Source organism: Budorcas taxicolor, chromosome 5 (genome assembly GCF_023091745.1).
Source record: "Budorcas taxicolor isolate Tak-1 chromosome 5, Takin1.1, whole genome shotgun sequence".
NCBI lineage: Eukaryota > Metazoa > Chordata > Mammalia > Artiodactyla > Bovidae > Budorcas > Budorcas taxicolor.
The window spans coordinates 19169529-19184023 of NC_068914.1; the positions used below are offsets into that span (position 1 = coordinate 19169529).

At 52.1% G+C, this 14495-nt stretch overlaps 1 protein-coding gene across 1 annotated transcript in view; it reads left to right on the forward strand.

Moving 5' to 3' along the window:
* Window positions 1-730: 730 nt before the first annotated feature.
* LRRC20 (leucine rich repeat containing 20) overlaps window positions 731-14495 on the forward strand; it is a 74271-nt gene continuing 60506 nt past the window's right edge. The window contains exons 1-2 of the mRNA XM_052640231.1: window positions 731-819; window positions 6724-6868. Of these exons, the coding sequence (XP_052496191.1) occupies window positions 6787-6868 (82 nt within the window). The 5' untranslated portion in view covers window positions 731-819; window positions 6724-6786. The remainder of the gene's footprint in view (window positions 820-6723; window positions 6869-14495) is intronic.

The following is a 14495-nucleotide window of genomic DNA, read 5'->3' on the forward strand; positions in this document are numbered from 1 at the left end:
TGGTGGGGCAACTACTGAGTCTGTGCCCCACGATGAAAGATCCTGCATGAGGCAAGGAAGATCCCTCCAGCCCCAATAAGACCTGATGCAGCCAGGTCTTGGTTTGCCTTAAAAAAAAAAAAAGAAAGAATCTATGGGAAATCCTCTGTAAACTTAGGTCTATGAAGCAGCCACCCTTCCCTGAGCCATCATGCCTGGCACCCCACTAAACTTTTCATGTGTTAATCCTCACAATGACCTGTGAAGTAGATATTTATACATTTTAATTTCTATTTTATAGAGATGAACATTGGGATCTAGAGGGAAGAAGTAACTTAGCAGTAGCCAGAATTAATTGCCTCTAAAAACCTGAATGGGCGCCTTAAGGCATTACGAGAAAAGCTTCCTCGTCCCCATCTCCTTGATCTGGCTAGTTCAACTCTGCTCCCTTGAGAAAAACAAATCCGGACACTCAGTCATATTGGTCCTGGAAACTGCTGCGCATTCGGTTCTACACTCCGGCCATCCAGAGCGTTTTTGCTCCAGAAGTCGAACACAAAGCGGATCCACCCTGCGGACGCGAGCGCGCGGGCCGCCTTTCCCGGCGCACCGCTGCCGGGCGCGGCGTGGGGAACGGCACGCTGATTGGTTGCACAAGGCAGCCACTCCCGCCTCGCGGCCCCTCCTGCCACAGCTATTGGCCAAGCGGCCGCGCGCTCAGAGCCCGCAGCCCCTCGAGCCCCTCCCGGCGGGCTTCAGCTAGCCGCTGTTGCATGGGGCGCCGGCGGCGGCCGAGGGAGCGTGACTGCGCTGCGCAGGGCGCTAGGAGGCATTGTCGCCGTAAGTGGAGCAGAGATCGGCCCAGAATCGGGCACCACTTTCGTGCCCCGTAAAGTAAACGTAGTCTGAGGCTAAGCGCTGGAGGGTCTGGGGGAGAGAGGGAGAGAAATGTCCCTGTTTCTGGAGAGTACCCTCCCCTCCCCCAAGTCACCCGGTGGAAGGAGCATTGGTGCACCAGTTGCGACTTCTGCAGTGCCAAGGGGCCCGGCGCCAGGCCGGTTCTGGCTTGCAGACTGCGGCTAGACCGCAGCTGGCTCGGGGGAGCGGGCGCCGCGGTACCAGGAAATAGGGAGCCTGGGGAAGCCGTTCCAAGAGGGCCTCCGTTCTCCGTGGGAGGCGCCCCTGTTCGAAGAGCCTATTGTGAATTTCGTCCCTGAAGCCACACTTTCAGGATTTGCTTCCGCTCTGGGGAACTGCCTGTCCTAGAGCTGGCTTCTCGGCCTCGGGGTACCGCGGGAGTCCCCGGCCCTCGGCGATCACCAGCGTTCTACCCCTCTGCTGGCTTTATTCCTCCCAGTCCCCGCCTGCCGAGTGAGCGGAGGGCCGGCGACGAGGAGCCATTGGCTGCGGGCGCCGGGGGGTGGGGAAGACGGTGAGGCGGGCCCCTAGAGCGAGGCTTGGGGACCCTGCCCTGGCCACCGCCCTCAGTCCTGGGAGGTGGCGGCGGCCCGAGGATGCTTAGATTCCCATACAGAAGGGTGCACCGGGCTCTGCGAACTCCGTGGCTCAAAACCAGGGCGGGCAGCCTGTCGCGTTCTCGCCCCTGCGGGCTTCTTCCCTTGGGTGGAGAAGTGGGTCAACTCTGTCTGGCCTCGAGTGGGCCTTCGGGGCTCCTTGGGTCCGATCCAGCCGAGTGCTTCTCACTTCTCCAGTGGCTCCTTAACTTGGCGAGGTCCAGAGGACCCGCTGCAGCCAGCGGTGGGGGGAGCTTGCACACATGGCGCAAGAGGCTCCAGTTGCCCTTCGGGGCGGCTGCCAGGCTCTAAAGTTCCCAAGTGACCACACCAGTAACTAAATATAGGAGCAGCTGGTGCGCACGGGGTGTTGCAGCAGCTCCTTTGCACAGATCTTGGGGCTTCAGATAAGGTAGAATTCTCATTGATGAGGGCGGGAGCCCTGTCGGAGGGCTGTAGTCAGTGTTAAAGCAAAAATCATCTCTCCCCAAACCTGTATCCAGGTGATACCAAGTTATAGATACAAGAGGGCTCTATTGCCAGCACTCTCAAAGCAGGACAACTTCCTTTCTGGCATTACATTTATTATATCCTAACTTACCATCTGAAGTGGTTTTAAACACATATTAGTAATGTCTTAGTGAAGCACTTAGATGGGAAGTGCTTAACATTTTGCAGAGATTTCTCAAAAATTATGTATCATTTACTTCTCAAAACAACCCAGTGAGGAGGGTGGTATTTCCAGCTGACAACTGGGACTGCTCACAACAGTGATAATTTTCCACAACTCTGGTTGGATTAGTTGCCTCTCCTCAAAAGACTCCCATGGTTGCCTGCAGACTTGTAGAATGGACTCCAGCCCCCTTCCCCAGGAATTGAGGGACAGACTGGCTGCCTCTCTTCCTCTTTCTCTTGTCATTTTGGGTCCCTCTGCTCACCCCCTGCCTCTGTTCCTTCTTCCCAACCATGCCCTGTGCCCTCATGGCAGAGGGCACACGTGCTCTTTAGGCTGGCGCCGTGACCTCTAGCATGTGGCTCATTCCGCCCTTTGTCGCTGAGTCTCTCTTATCTGATGGGTAGCTCATCCTGGCCCATGTTCTGTCTCTGCACCTATACTCCTCCAGTGTGGGCCTTATAGAAGGGCCCCAGACAGGTTTGTTGGATTAAACATTTCCTAGGAATAGTGCACACTCTGAGGAAAGAGGAGTTGGAGAGGGATGTTTTGCTGGGTCAGCAATAGTGTGAGTATGAGTTTGGACCTTGTGCTGAAGGGTCTCCAGGCTTTAGAGCACTTTCCTTGAAATTTTCTAAGGCTGCCCTCTGGTGCTTGGGACCCCAAGCCCAGAATAGACCTATGTGGGCTGATGGGTCCTATTTATCTCCTTTGGGACACTTTGATTTTCAGCTACCCCTTTCCCTGCCTGTGGGGTTGACCAGATGTCTTAAGGAGCCCAGAACTTGGGCCTGTGGGGTTGACTTGTCTTGGGACACTGTGGTTGGGGTCTGGTTCCAGGAGTGCTGCCTTGCACACTGATTGCTCCCACTGGCTAGCATGATCTTCCTTTCATGGAACTGAATGAGAACGGGCAGCCAGAGTGATGGTGCTGATACAGATTTTGGTTGACTCAAATTGTTTGTTTAGTCAGGGGCCCCTCACATCCTAGGGCAGCTCTGCCTAGGGGGCTTCACACTTCGTGAAGAGTGGGCCCATACCTCTCTCCATCACTCATGTGTGACTCAGACAATTCTCTATTTTTCTTTAAAACAATTTAAAGCCAAAAAGAAAAGAAGTGCAGTTTGCTTTATTCCACCCACAGCCCCCCAACCCCCGGGCCAACCCCTTTTTCTGTCGGCTCCTGTTACATGCTCAATAAATTCTTGCTACTTTTTGGTCAAAGAGGTCCAGTGTTGGGTTGGTGCTGAAAGGAGCTCTCAGCGAAGTTGGGCAGCCTTGAAGGATCGCTTTTGGGGACACACTCTAGACTCTCATCATCTCAAGTTCGTTCTTCCTTCAATTCTACGGCCCTCTTACCCCATCTTGGGCCTTATATGCATGTGGTCTTGTCACCCTCCCATCTCAGCCCTGCCTATGCCAAAGAGTAACAGGCCTTGGTCACCTGACCTGCAAGAGGGACTGTCAGCTGGACTTTATAAGGAATTCTCCCTTGGTAGAGGGGTGGTTTTAGGTGAAGGAAGCATGGTTTCCTCCTCAGATAGTGGAGTAGTGATTTTAGGCAGTTGGAACCTCTTGGGAGTCTAGGGCATATCTGTGCTGTATGCAAAGCATCCTCTGGAATATAAGGGGCCTCTTCTAGTCATTTGCTTTGACAGCCAGATTTTACAGGCTATTCCTGTTCCTGCTTTGAGGTCCAATCTCTGACCCACATGATAGGATGTCTGAGCTTGCCATCACCTGGTGAGGTTTTTAATTTAACTAGTTTTTATCAATGGGTTCTGACCTAAGGCACTACTGCTCCCACCTGGTGGCATCTGGTAGAAATTGCAGGTATAGTGCCTGATTGAAAGTAGTCAGCCTAGCCAGTCCCACCAGGAATATCACAGACCCTGGGTAAGCTTGGAGATTTACCTTCCCTTTACCTTCTTTTGTGAGGCCGGGATTGCCTTGGTGATGTTCCTTAGAAATGCCTTCCTCATCAGAATCAGAAGTCAGAGCTATTTCTTATATTTCCTTCCTCTACATGCTTTCGCCCTGTACCTTGTGTATGTTAGTCGCTCAGTGGTGGAGTTGTTTGTTGTGACCCCATAGACTGTAGCCCGCCAGGCTACTCCGTCCATGGGATTTTCCAGGCAAGAATACTGGAGTGAGTTGCCATTTCTTTCTCCAGGAGACCTTCCTGACCCAGGGATCGAACCCAGGTCTCCCACATTGCAGGCAGACTCTACCATCTGAGCTACCAGGGAAGCCCTAACCTTTGCTCAATACATGTTTGTGATTATTGATGAGGAATACTGGAGATGAGTAAAGAAGGGATGGTATGTAGGAAGAAACCTAGTCTGGGAGTTAGGAGGTTTCTTTGTTTCTATCGAGCTGATTTACCTCTCTTCTTGGGTCCTCAGGATTCTCATTCATAAAGGCATTCAACTGAGTCTGCAAGTTCCCAGCAGCATTGCTGTGACTCAGGCTTAAGAGGATGGTCTTAAAGGTAGCAGGTGGAAGGTGTTGAGTCCAGTTTGCCCTAATCTGAACTATTCCCTACTGACCTACCCTGGCACATCTTATGCAAATTGCCTACCTGGCCTTGTTATGACTCATGACCCTTCTATTTGGACAGTTTGTTTGTTGTAAGAGTTGTTTGACTTGTATTTAGATTTGAAACCCAAATGATGGCTGTTGATTGATGTCACCATTGGGGGATACCAACTGAGCATTTCTTCAGTATGTGGTATAAAGTGCAGGGGGAAAGCACAGTATATATCTGCTCCCTGTCTTAAGTTGCCTGCAGGCCAACTGGGGGGACAAGTATGTATATTTTTAAAAGCTCATAAATAACCCAGGTTTGTGCTAAGTCTTTAAGTGCTCCTGAAACTCAGGGAGGAGAGAGTGCTGAGGGTGGGGGCAATCTGGGAAGATTTCCTGGAGGTGAAGCGATGAGAAGTTCTACTCATTCCTTAAGGATGAGTTCCACTGACTTGTTTGTTCAGAGTCATCTGGATATTTAACTGGGATTAGGTGCTGGTGTCATGTCTGCACGTGTCCTGCTTCATCCTTTCAGCTAGCGTTTAGGAAGTAACTCACGTGTCCTGAGCCCTGATCTAGAAAGGTATGTATTTTTTGTTCAATCCTCATTTGAACCCAGGGTGGTAGGTATTACTAGAGCTCTTATTCAGATGAAGAAACTGGGGCTTGGAGTAGTTAAGAATCTTTCCCAAGGCTTCTCAACAAAGAAACGCTGGAGCTGGGCATTAGGCCTGTGTATATCCTTGGCGAGATGCGAGCACACACTGAACTCATCACTGACTCCCTGAGCAGCTGAGTGGGCTTGACTGGGCCTCCCTGTCCAGGAAGCTCATGTGGACTTTCCTTGGTATCTGTTGGCAGCTCTGAGCAGTACCCTCACCCCCTTCTCTCTGCCCTTCACATTGTCCTGTCTTTGACTCTCAGAGCTCCTTGAGCTGTCTGTGGATCTGGGATTGGGAGCCAGGAGCAAAAAAGGGCAATGACCTTGGCCTCAAATTCATTTTCTCCATGAGGTGCTGCCTCTGGCAGTGTAGGTGACTTTTGTAAAGAAGAGAGCACTGGATATGGAGTTCAGTTAGATTATTGCCATTTACTTACTTTGTTTGACTTTGGCCAGGTTTCTTGAGTCCCTCTCTCTGCCTCAGTTTCCTTCTCTGTAATAAAAAGGAGTTGGAGGCATTTCCTGAGTCCCTTATGTCTTCAACACTTGATCATTTTGATTATGTCCTCATCCTTGTTTGCTTTGTCACACAGCATGTGGGATCTTAATTCCCAGACCAGGGATCAAACCCACACCCACAGCAGTGGAAGCACGGTGTATTAACTAGCGGACCACCAGGGAAATCCCATCCTCACCCTTCTTTAAGCCTCTTCTCTCCAGTGATCCCGTCTCCCTTCTTTCATTTTCCTGCCGCTACTTTCTTTTCCCGTGGGGTCTTGCCGATAAACTCAGCATCAGGGTGACAATTAGGTCTGCGACTAAAACTGTAACCGTCCCTCCTTACTGCCTCATGGGGAGGGAATTCTTAGAGACCACCGACTCTCCAAATGGTGAGGTCCGACCCAGCAGAGATTTTGTGTCCCCGTTTCCCGCTCGCAGAAGGAGCCTGGCGAAGGTGGGTGAGGAGAACTGGGAGCTGGAGCAGTGGACAGGGCTTTGAGGCTGTGGGATGGAGGGACAGGTGTCTCTCCTTGCACCTGGCTGCACCCTGCCCGCTGCCCTGCCAGTTCAGTGAGTCACAGGCCAGCACACACCAGAGTCCTCACACCTGCCCATACACGGGTTGAGGTCTTGGCGAGGTCACACATGTTAACCCTCCCAGGAAGCTGGTAGGGCCGGGCTGATGGGCGGATCAGCCGCTCTGAAGGCTGAGCTAGATGTCACCTGGGCTCTGGGCCCCTCAGGAGGAGGTGAGTGGCCCGGGGCCCTCCCTGCAGACTTCCTGCAGCCTGGGTCCCCGGGAAAGGCAGGTCAGTGGTGGGTCCTTGGCTGATTGTGGGTGGGCACTTCATGGCCCTGTGTCTTCCCAGGTGCAGGTTCCTTCGTGAGCAGCAGACCAGCCTGGTGGCTGGCGATAGGATACCCACGTCTGCATGCTGAGGAAGATGGGTGAGGCCGTGGCCAGAGTTGCGAGGAAGGTCAACGAGACCGTGGAGAGCGGCTCCGACACCCTGGGTGAGTGAGGGCATGGCTTTTCCAGCTGCAGGGCCCCCTCTCCATGGTTTATTGAATCAGGCTGGAAATGAGATAGAAGGGGAAGGTGAAAGACACAGTATCAGTATGCACCCTTCGCCATAAAGGGCAGTGTTCCATGGATTTTACTGTCGTTGTGCTCAGTTGTATATATGGGTCCCAGATAAGACATGTTTCTTGCTATGGGTCATAATCAAAGAGGTTTGGAACGCCCTGAGTAGGGGTGTCATCTGCTGGGAGCCCGTCTGCTTGCCCTCAGACTGTTGACAGCTGCAAATATGTATGTGCCCTTGTACCAGGTGATGGTAGATGACACTCCAGGTAGCCCCAGGATATGCACAGGTGCCTCATGAGTGTGACCTTGCTGAATCTTCACAGCCTCCCCGTGATGGATGTTACCCACCAGGCATGACTAGCCACAGATTTCAGATGAGGAGATGAAGGGGGCAAGGCCAAGTGGGCTTTTTCCAGGTCACTTAGCCAAGAGGCACCTTTTCACTCCACTGTTTTAATTGAATCATGTCATATATTGTTGAACTGGTCATAGCGTTTTAGCCCATGTAGTTGCCCTGAGGCTGTAAGCACATAGGCAGACCATCCCATTTAGTTGAATTCAGTAGACATTTATTGGGGATTCTCTGGTGGCCCAGATGGTAAAGAATCTGCCTGTAATGCAGGAGACTTAGGTTTGATCCCTGGGTCAGGAAGAACCCCCTGGAGAAGGGAATGGCAATCTACTCCAGTACTCTTGGCTGGAGAATCCCATGGACAGAGGAGCCTAGCGGGCTACAGTCCATGGTGTTGCAAAGAGTCGGACACGACTGAGTGACTAACACATTCACTTTCAGATATTTATTTACTTTCCACCATATATAAGCATGCGTGTGTGTGATCTGTGTGTGTGACCCGCTGGGATGTAAGTGCCCCCTTAGAGTCACAGGTGTGTGGCAGGAACACAGAGGAGGTGAGTGCAGACCTGCCCAGGGGATGATTGTACAAGTAGCTGGATTGGGATTTAAGTTGGGCCTTTGGCGCACAGAGAGGAATTTCACCAGCAGGTAGGCATGTGTGTACTTGTGTCTGTCTGTCTCTCCGTCTCATGGAGGAGCATTTCCAAGAGAGTTACTGTCTGAGAGATTGGGAAGGTGGAGTGTTTCTGCTAGCACCCTTTGGTCAGGTGTCTCTGAGGGTCTTAGGGCAGGGGGTGGTAGCCCAGAAAGTAGAGGGATACTCAGCCTTCAAGATGTGCTTGGTCACCACCTCTTCCAGGAAGCCCTCAGCCCTACCTGATCCACCCCTTGCTCCCTTCCTCCTCTGGAGCACTCATTCAGTGTCCCTGGAGGGCAGAGATCCTGTGTCTTTTGTCCCCCACCTGCCAAGAGCCAGAGTGGTGTCCGGCACTTTATAAGCACATAGTGGTGTTGGCTGAACTGAACAATAGTGAGCGAAACATCTCTGCCAGTAAACAGACTTGAAGATAGCCACTGGCTTTTTAAAAAAATATATTCATTTATTATTAAAGTTTATTTATTTATTCATTTATTTGGCTGTGTCAGCTTTTAGTTGGGATCTTCGGTCTTCAAATGGCATATAGTTCCCTGACCAGGGATCAAACCCAGGCCCCCTGCATAGGGAGCATGGAGTCTTAGCCCCTGGACCGCCTTTGGTTTGGGAGGGAGGCCTGGCAGAGGGCCGCGTAGGGTGGGGAAGGGGAGAGCTTTTGCGTGGGGAGCTGAGGGCTGTGGGCCCTCAGGAGAGGAACTCTGGAATCCTGTGCTCGTCACTCTTGTGGTTGCACTTACCTGAGTGCTCAAGGCTCTCCTCCACTGATGTGGCCTGGGTTTGAACCCCCACTCTGCCACCCACTAGCTTGCTCGCTTAGCAGATTGCTTTACCTCTTGGAGCCTTGGTTTCCTCATCTATGAAATGGGGGTGGTAATTGTGCCTCCCTCATCAAAGTGGTAGGAGCAGTTATTAAATGCCAGGCATCGCTGTCAGCACTTTACTGGTTTTGACTCATTTAATTCTCACAACTGTAAGCCAGAGGTGATATTAATATCCCCATTTTACAGATGAAGAAACTGGAGCGTGGAACTTTTTTATGCAATGTTTCTAAATGTCCCCTAGCATTAGGGTATTTCCCTTGTCTCCTCTGCTGTCTTTCTTTTGAAGTAGGAGCTTTGGGACTTCCCTGGTGGTCCAGCGTTTAAGACTCTGCCTTCCAATAAAGGGGGTGTGGGTTCAATTCCTTGTTGGGGAACTGAGATCCCACATGCCAAAAAGGTGGAAAAAATAAATGAAGTAGGAGCTTCCTCTGTCTAACAGATGCTGGAGCTGAGGCTGAGGGTGTGAGTGGCCTACTAGTGACAGCTGTTTAGAGCTGGAGCCAGGTTCAGCCACAGTTCTGAGTAGCTTAGCCCTGCCTTTCCCGTGGCCCCTGCTGCCCCCATTGTGGGGAGGAGGTGGCTAGGAAGAGGAGAGCTTGAAGACACAAGTAACCCTCCTCCCTCCTTAGGCTGCCTCTCCTCTCACACTGTTTTGGAACCACAGTCAGCCGACCTTGTCCTTTGAAAGGAGGAAAATAATGAGAGTCTAATATCTGCATGGCTGTTTAAGATGTCTTAGGTGGTAAGGAGAAAGGGGCTGCCCCCAAGGGCTATATCTGCTTACGTGCAAACCGTGGACCCCACTCTAGAGCTTTCACAGTGGAATCTCAGAAGGTGGGCGTGGTGACCTACATGTTAACATGAACTCTGTATGATTCTTCCCTGCCTTGAATTTTGGGAACCACTGGCTTACTATTTACCATCTGGAACTTTCTTTCCTGGTGTGTTATAGGGGACTGGCTGGGGGTTGGAGATATTATCTGGGGAGGTCTCTAGATACCTGTGTGTGTGTGTGTGTGTGTGTGTGTGTGTGAGAGAGAGAGAGAGAGAGAGAGAGAGAGAGAGACAGAATGAATATGAACATGGACTTGATCCATCCCCAGGGAACTGAGGGGCTAGGCTGGGTGCTGTGGGATAACCAAGTGAGGAGACCAAGACCCTTCTCCCCCTCCCCTCCAGCCCTCCCTCTCTCCTCCCAGGCTCACTCACACTTGGGCCACTTTTCTGCTGTCTCACCAGCAGATGGCACCCTGTTACCAGCCGATCTGGGGACAGGCAGCTGAGCCCGGGACTTGGCCAGGCTGTTGCTGGGTGTGAGCACCTGGTCCCAACAAGGGCTTCCGCGCCCAGGCCAGCTCACACTCTGTGTCTCCAGTCCTAGCTGACTCTGCAGCCAGCTGGTTTGGCAGCTCCTTTCTTGAGCAAGGGTGCTGGGGAAGTGTCAGGAAGCACTGCGTACACACTCACTAGATCGGAATAACATCTTCCCTTGGGCCAGACACTGCCACCGGCTCCTTTGTCAACACACAATGAGCGCGTAGTATATGTGCCTTCCCCGGAGGACTCAAGTGCCCCAGAAGTGCCCAGTCAAGAGGAGGAGGCAGACACACACACACACACACACACACACACACACACACAGCCCCCCCGAGGGAGGGGGCAGCCAGGGTTTGTGGTGGAAGCAGTCTTTCTTGCCCCAGGAGGGCTTGTGGGTCTATAGCTCCCAGCCTAGAGCCCAGGCGGCTGGTGCTGTTCGTGCGGGAGGGGGGTGTGTCTTGTGTTTTGGGGCCGTGTCATCTGGCCTGGAGAGTCCTGAGGGTCAGCTGGGTACAGGTCAGCTCTGAAGGCGTGGAGTGGCGAGCCGGCTTTCACAGGGCAGCCCCCTGTCTGTTTATCATGAAGGCTGGAAGCTTCAAACCTGCCATCCTCTACTTCTTGCCTCTCAGCTGGGGAAGCAGGCTGGGCTGGGGGGGTGTTTGCGAGGGGAGGAGGGGGTAGCCCCTGCTACCCTCTCTGTTTCCTAGACTGTGATGTGAGGGGGTGACCCGAAGCCTTCTGCCTAAAACTCCACCTCTAGACTTGATCTCTCTGGATAGGGGGTCCTGGGAGGCTGAGAACTGGCCCTGATCCTCCCCTCCCCTTTACACCCCTGAGCAGAGGGCTTTTCTCCCTTCAGGGCGCAGCACTTATTTGAAATGAAGGCTTTATATCCCTCGCTGAGTGTTTCTCAGCCTTGGCCCTGTGGACTCTGGGGGCTGGTGATTCCTGGTGGGGGGCTGACTCGTGCCTTGCAGGGTGTTCGCAGCTTTCCTGGTCTCTACCCGCTGTATGCTAGTAGTCTCCTCTGCTGCCCACCCCCCCAAGTTGTGACAACTGTGTCCCCAGGCCCTACCAAGTGTCCCCAGGCAGCAGAACTCTACTCCACTGAGAACCACTGCTCTAGGAGCTCATGCCTGTAAGTTGTTGAGCCTGATGGCCCGTACAGTCAGCTCTGCTGTGGCAGGATTGGCGCCAAGTGGAGTGTGGTTGGTGAGCTGAGAAGAAGATGGGAGCTCTGTTTTGTAGGAAGGGCTCTGATCCAGAAATCAGGAAGCTGGGGTTCTGGATCTCACCCTAACCCCAACTATGGGCCAGTCTCCCATAGTTGTAAAGGTGAGGCTCCCTGTAAAGGTGAGGCTCCAGCCCTGAGCTTTTGTAATTCTCTCTCTTTTAAACTCTCATTGGCTTCCACCTGCACAGAGAGTAAAACCCAGGCTGATACTACAAACCTGGGGGTGACTGACACATGCCAGTTTCTCCCACTGCACTTTGGGCCCCTCAGGACTCCTCTCATTATATCCAGCCAGATTGGCCACCCTTTAGTTCCTTGAACTGCTGAACTCCTTCCAGCTTAGGGTCTTTGCACATGCTGCTTTCTTTGTTGGGATGCTGTTCCTTGTTCTTCATGGCTGGGCCCTTCTCCTACCTTAAGGTTCAAACTAAATGTTTCTTGTTTAGAGAGGTCACCCTGACTTTCTTTTCTAAGTGGCCTTCACCCAATCATTTTTTCTTAAAAAAAAAAAAAAAGCTAGGAAAAGGTATACACAAGTAGCAAAGTTCATAAGATCATATATGCTTAGTTTAGCAGACATTTATAAATGAAGACTCATGTAACCACCACTCAAGTCTAGACATGGAATATTGCCAGAGTCTCCAGAAGGCCCTCCTGCCTGAGAGGTAACCACTCTCCCAACTGTCGTGATGAGCTTTTCCTTCCTTTCTTTAGTTTGATCTCTCTCTTCTTCAGTTTTTGGCCCTTGGGTTCTGGAGAGAGCAGGATGTGGGTGCTGGTGGTGGGGGATCAGGAGGTCTGGTGTCAACAGGATGTGCTAGTGTGGAGAAAGGGGTGGAGGTGAGACCCTGCTGGGGGGTTGTTGTGTGAGGGTATCATTCAGGGGTAAATAATCAGTATGGAAAGGAAAGCCAATAGACCTTTCAGAGCGCTTATGGGTTTCATTGGCACTGAGTTGGCACAAGGCAGTAGCCTAGCCTGTGGTGCAGAAATGCAGGGCCTGGGCCTGGGCTGCCCTTCTCATTTCAGAGATGATTGAGTGATGTCAGCCCAGCCCAGCATGCCTGTGGCATTTTGGCTGCTTCTGAACTGACCCAGAGAGATGGACACTGAGGGCCATGTCCAGGTGGGTGGGACTGAGCCCACTGTTCAAGCAGGTGAGGAGGGGCTCGGGTAGGGGTTTCTGGCTATCCTTTTGCACCAAGCCACAGTCTGGCATTGCCTCTGTGCTCAAATTGGCATGGACTCATTGGGGGCCTTTCTGGAGCTCCAACCTTGCATATAAAAGGGGCTGTGGAGGGAAAGGGAACAGCTTAGTCTTGGAAGGCAGCTCTTAAGATGGAGAGAGAAATGTATTCTGTGGCTCCCTGGGTGTTTGCACTCTGAGAAATACTTAAAAAATTGTATATGTTTAACTTGGGGAAGGGGTGGGCTTCCCTGGTGGCTCAGACGGTAAAGAATCTGCCTGCAATTCAGGAGACATGAGTTCAATCCCCGGGTCAGGAAAATCCCCTGGAGGAGGGCTTGGCAGCCCACACCAGTATTCTTGCCTGGAGAATCCCATGGACAGAGGAGCCTGACAGGTGATAGTTCATGGGGTTGCAAAAGAGTTGGACACAGAGTGACTAACACTTTCACTTCACTTAAGAGGGGTGGGAGGAAGGCTCAAGAAGGAGGGATATATATTTATACACATAGCTGATTCACACTGTACAGCAGAAACTAACGCAACATTGTAAAGCAATTATACTCCAATTTTAAAAATCTATATATGTTTAACCTAAAACAACAATATGACATGTATCTAGTGCTCAAAGCACAAGGCCCAAAGAGTAAACAGAGAGACTAGGCTTCTTCCCATCCTGTGCTCTGGTCCGCTGGGCCCCCAGCACAGCGTCTTGTGGAACTAGAGGGACAATTATGATGTTACCCTGGCTGGCTCTAGAGTGCGAGAGATGAGGCTGGGTCCTGAGGTTGTTTCAGTGTATAGCAGTGGTGGGACAGGATCCCAAAGCCCTTTAGTTGTGGCTCAAGGCTCTGTATTCGGTGGGGGGGGGGGCGGGTCCCGGAGTCCCCATCTCAGGGGAAGCAGCTCTTATGGCCAGAGCCCCACCCCTTCCCTCCCAGCCGTGCTGCAGACCTCAGACTTCTAGAAGGAGGGAGAATAAGGATTGCGGGGGGTGGGGGTCTGTGGTGGACATTCTCGAGCACAGCCCACCTGTTCCTTGAGTCCTGTTTGCTGTGATGCTGCCCTGACGCAGTGTTGGTGCGCAAAAGACATGCACTGAATGGATGGAGGAATTCCTTCATCCCGAGGGTGCAAATCGCTCAGTCTTCTCGCCTCAGTTTTCCATTCATTGCTCAGTCTACAGAAACCACCCCAGCTATGAGAGCCAGTCCAGCCATGAGGGGCCTCCAGGGAAGCCTGGTGGGAGGTGGGGGTCTCATCGCAGTGGGGACACTGAGACCTAGGTGGTGTGGTGACCTGTGGAGATGCCGCAAGTCCTGGAGATGGCCGCTGGGCAGCCAGACAATTGCAAGGGGTGTCAAACACTTGCAGAACCTAAAGTGAACTAAATAAGGACGAGTTCCCCTTCTACTGTCTTGAGACGTGTACACACTGGGCGATGGTTTAGCATGCGTGCTGAGGGGGTTGCACAGAAAAAGCAGCATTTCAGCTGCACCTAACGGATGGAGCAGGTTTAGGGCTGTAGGTGCGGGACGGGAGTGAGGAGAGGGGCAGTCTCAGTGAGTGTGTCTGAGCACAGGTGGGGCGGCATGCAGGTGGGTGCTGGCGATGAGAATAGCAAGACTGAGACACGGGAAAGCCAAGGGAGCTGAGCGGGAAGGGAGGTAGAGGGTGCCTCCGATCTCAGAAGGCATCGAATGCCACCTCGACTATTCCTCCAGTGACGTTTCTATCTTACCCAGGGGTTAAGTTCTAAAGAGAGCCTGAAAAGTGATCTTCAGAGTCATAATGACTCATGACAAATTAACAGCAAGCTTCTGTGTATTTTGGGTTTCTTTTCTGGTTGCGTGGTGGTACATGCCAGATTTTAGTTCTCTAACCAGGGATTGAACCCATGCTCCCTGCAGCGGAAGCGTGGAGTCTTAACGAACCACCAGGAGAACCCCTGAACTTACTTACAAGAATTTAATACCCACGGCTCAT